At 36.9% G+C, this 4,360-nt stretch overlaps 1 protein-coding gene across 1 annotated transcript; it reads left to right on the plus strand.

Annotated features, from left to right (window-relative positions):
• The first annotated feature begins 202 nt into the window (after positions 1–202).
• On the plus strand, positions 203–2,192 carry LOC118327250 (lipopolysaccharide-induced tumor necrosis factor-alpha factor homolog). The gene is made up of 4 exons (XM_035660539.1): positions 203–317; positions 414–473; positions 637–784; positions 1,602–2,192. Exons 1-4 carry the CDS (start codon positions 212–214, stop codon positions 1,705–1,707), a joined length of 420 nt encoding a protein of 139 aa, XP_035516432.1. The 5' UTR covers positions 203–211; the 3' UTR covers positions 1,708–2,192.
• Positions 2,193–4,360: the final 2,168 nt, after the last annotated feature.

Genomic DNA, 4,360 nt, shown 5'->3' on the forward strand with positions numbered 1-4,360 from the left:
TGCCACCAAACCAACTTGCTTCCATACATCTTGATGAGAGTGTTGTAACACTTAGACATTCATTGCTTTAAAATGCCCTACAACTCGATTAGCAAGTTTCCACACCTTACAGAAAAGTGATAACGTGAAAATAGATAGTGGAGATTCCAGTTGTTTATCTGTGCCCAGGTCTGTCACATATTTTAACCACTCAACCTGCTCAGCAGATAACATGGAAAAGGAACAGGTACCTCTTCCAGGAATGGCAGCACCGCCATACCCCGGTCCCCCCGTGGGCTTTAACCCGGCCAACCAACCTCAGCCTGGCGTCCAAATTGGTAAGACTTTTTTAGTTATTCTTCTTTTAGATGGCAGCTTGTTTATCATTCTGTTCTAATCCTTTCTCAAATTAAATGTCTCCTTCTCACATCCAGTTGAACAGCATGCTTTCCATTACTTCGCACAACAACCTCAGGCTCAGGTCATTCAGCCTGGTGAGTGTCTCTCTCCAATAGTTTCTTCAAAGTTGAAATAACTTCTAATTTGCAGAATATAGTGTGAAACTGCAAGTCAGGGAGCTTCGAGTTTAGTGATGGGTTGGTGAGGAGGTGTGGACTATCAGCGGGTGCTACAGGTTGTTGGGTGTCTTCCTCACAGTAACCCAGACGGTGGTGGTGCAACAGCTGCCGACTGATGTTTCAGGACAGATGATGTGTCCTCGCTGTCAAATCCATGTTGTCACTCAAGTCAGGTACAGAAATGGTATGCTCACCTGGTTGATCTGTGGCACACTAGGAATCTTACTGTGAGTAGAAACCCCAACATACACACACACCACTATAAACTCAGATACACTATAAAACACAATATAGGCATCTAGTGCAATCAACTAATCTTTTCTCACTAAGTTAACAAAAATATCTCAAGTTTTATAAATTTTAAGTTAATTCAACTTAAATGTTCTTGTTTGTATATTTTCAGGCCACTTCGGAACAAATTATTATTTTTTTTTTACTTTAAATGATGAGGAATGTACTGCTGCAATTTCACTCAACTTATTAAATTACATTTGTAAAAAATGTAATCATAGCAGACTTCCCAGCACGCAGTTTTTGAGAAAGAACAAAACTTTTTTGTACTTTGAGGGAAACATTGATAATGGAAACTTGCTGTGTGTATATAATATATGTTATGACCATGGCTTCTTTTAATGATAATAAAAACAATGAAAGCATGATGATGGTTAGTGTGGTTAGTGTGTTGATTTGACAGGGCTCCGGGAGCAGCTTGGCATGTTGGCATACAAGTAACTCGTGTGACGACAGTTCAAATGTAAAATGAAGAACTGACATTTGTCAATGTGACAGAACGGTTGTTGATTCAGCTTAAGATCTGAAGTTTATTGAACTTAACTCAGCTGGTTTTATATTTTCAAAACTCATATCATGATTTTGTACCAATTATTCAAAGCTCTACTCAGAGTTCACTGAGCTCACATTTTTAAGGCAGCAGGAGATATGTGTAAATTGAGCTAGCTTAAGATGATTTATAGTCTACACAATGCTATGAATGTTTTTTTTTTAAAAGTGTTATTTTGACTTAATTTAATGATACTCATGCAGGTTATGGCCTTGCTGTTTGATCCCATTCATTGTGGATTCTTGCAAGGATGTGGAACATTCCTGCCCTGTCTGTAACAACGTCCTGCATATCTATAAACGCATGTGAAACAGCACTGCAGTGTAAACTCTGCTGAAGTAACAACAAAAGGTAGAGAAGTCCAGTATGACTAAATAAACATCAGGAGCCAATCAGATGTCATCATGAACCCTGTGCTCACTTGTGGAACATGCATTACTCTGTACTGTACGTATATGTGAAGATTACACAACAGCTCTGATTTCTTTTCTTTTATCTGTTGATCTAAAATGTGCAATCATGTTGTAAATTGTAAAATTGTGCAAATTGTATTTTTTCTAGACTTGAGTGACATTGTCTTAATTTAATATTGGCTTTCTCAGTGTTGAATTTACGATTTAACATTTTCATGACACACTGACAAAGTAATAATAGCAATTATATAACTTCCATATGATAATCGTAATCGTTAAGTGGGGATGTTTATTGATTAAACTGAAAAAAGCCTTTTATCACAGCAATAACCAAACAAATGCTTGTACTGTGAAATGATTAAAATGAATAAATCCTTAATGAATCACCACTGACATTTAACTTTCACTCTTTTTTTTCTTGACTTTATGACTGAAAGTCGCCTTATACCTTTCATTAGACTAAAGAAAAAGAAAAAAGAATATATGAGATCAAAATGAAATTCTTAGCAGTTAGCATATATATGTGTAAACCATGAGGCAAAATATATATTTTTTAACATCAGATCATGGTTTAACATACCAAAGCAGATGCGAGTGAATATAGGTGGTATTTATCAAACATATTTAATGGTACTTTTGGTGCTTTAAAAGATTGTGAACAGTTTGATTAAATTGTTTAGTGCCATCTACAGGGGTGAGAGAGGAAGAAGAAAAAAACATCTGTCGTATAGTATATTAGTATTATTAGTATATATAGTATAATAGTGTTATTAAGTCTAATTTGTTGTGGTTGTCTGAAGATAATGTGTTAAATTGACTCTTTAATGAAAAGATTTTTGCCTTAGCAACTAAGACAGAGAACACTGTATCCATCATAACAGGACATTTCTGTCATGGTGATTGAATGCTTTGAAATGCTCTCTTTTTAAATTTGTGGATTTGGATATTATGATTCGTGGCCGTCCTGGTTGTTGCATAAGTCCATATGGGCTTGGCACCAGGTGCAGGACACTCAAACAAATCAATCAATCATAGCTTTATGACAATGTATATACATAGAACCTTAAACACAGAAATGAATAAATTAGTGAGTTAATATTGGAATTTAATAGCAATACATATACAATACAAACATTCTCTATTTAAATGACAATGAAATAATGGCAACATGTAGCAGAGAGGCCAAATCATAGAGACAGAATAGATCTAATAGTTAGAGGAGCGCAGATTTAATTCAGTTATTGTGCATGCTTGTTCACTGGCTTGGCTTACTGGTATACTTACATGGAGCAGAGCTATCATTAACAACTGTAGCTCCACCCTCTTAATGTCACAGGTTATTTCTAAGTGTAGCCTATGCTGTATTTGATGGAAAGAGGTCTTCAAATTATCTTTGATTGGTGTAATTTAGTAGAAAATGTAGAACATACTGTATTCAATATAATCTAAAATATAATCAGTATCAGTACAAAATAAGTTTTTTATTTATTTATTCAGTATTTATGATTAATGGTCCAGTGTGTAACATTTTGGAGGATCTGTTAGCAGAAAGAGAGTGTACAATCACCTGAAAGTAAGAATTGTGATTTTGTTGCCTTCAAATGAGCTGGTTTTATTTCCAGAGGGAGTGGGTCCTCTTCCACAGAGTCCACAATGGACAAACAAAGCACTGGGTCTAGATAGGGCCTTTGTTGACTTTATTTGTTCTGATACAGTAGGTGGTGGTATGATTGTTGGTTTGCAATTTCACCAATACACACACAAGAAGAAGAATAAGACAAGAAGAAGAAAAATAGGACAGGAAGTGGCCTAGAAAGAGGTTTGAAATCCCAGCTTTTGAATTATCCATTTGAATTATCTTCTGAAGTAAAATTCCTCTCTATGCTGTTTGTCTATTTGGCTGAAGACAAAACTGAACGTCCCATTTTAAGAGAGCTCTGACTGGAGCTTAGTGTAGTTCTCCAAGTAGACAGCAGGTAGAGCCAACAGACTGTGAGATGCTCACACATCTCATTTCCACTTGCCACTTCCTGTTGAATATGAAGTGCATTGTTTTATTCTGGGTCTCCACTGGCAGTGATAAGGAGATGTTAAAAAAGAACCTTGCAACTCCCTTAAGGGATTTCAACCACCTGAACAAACACATAACTTTAATGAGAAATTAAACCAAGATGACTTAATATCTGAAGACACTGTCTCATGGCCGACACGAGGAAACTACACATCTCAAGCTGTGGATGTTTCTAACTCTGTGTGAAGGAAGGTGCTGCAGTCATAACGCGTAGACCCAGCCCGGCAAGCCTCCCTTTGTGAACTTCCTATGTACCCTCTGTGTGTGATCTCTATGTGGCTGTGTGTGGAGAGCTGTGAGGAGAGTCCTGAGGTGGGATAAAGCTGGGATTATGGGATGGGCCATACTTAACAAGGCCCTATTAGACTGTGACCATAGTAACCACTGGATTACACAGATTAGAACTGATGTCCTGAGTTAGTCAGCACTTCTCTGCCTTGTTGTCTCCTACTTCTGTCGTCTTTTGTCTCTGTCAGAG

Source organism: Morone saxatilis, unplaced genomic scaffold, assembly GCF_004916995.1.
Source record: "Morone saxatilis isolate NCDOM2014 unplaced genomic scaffold, NCSU_SB_2.0 Contig17, whole genome shotgun sequence".
Taxonomy (NCBI): Eukaryota; Metazoa; Chordata; class Actinopteri; family Moronidae; genus Morone; species Morone saxatilis.

Excerpts from the sequence above, each read along its gene's own strand:
- LOC118327250 (XM_035660539.1), top strand. The coding sequence starts at position 212 with ATGGAAAAGGAACAGGTACCTCTTCCAGGAATGGCAGCACCGCCATAC. Across the intron at positions 474-636 it reads GGCTCAGGTCATTCAGCCTG|TAACCCAGACGGTGGTGGTG; the intron begins GTGAGTGTCTCT and ends TCTTCCTCACAG. Across the intron at positions 785-1,601 it reads GGCACACTAGGAATCTTACT|GTTATGGCCTTGCTGTTTGA; the intron begins GTGAGTAGAAAC and ends ATACTCATGCAG.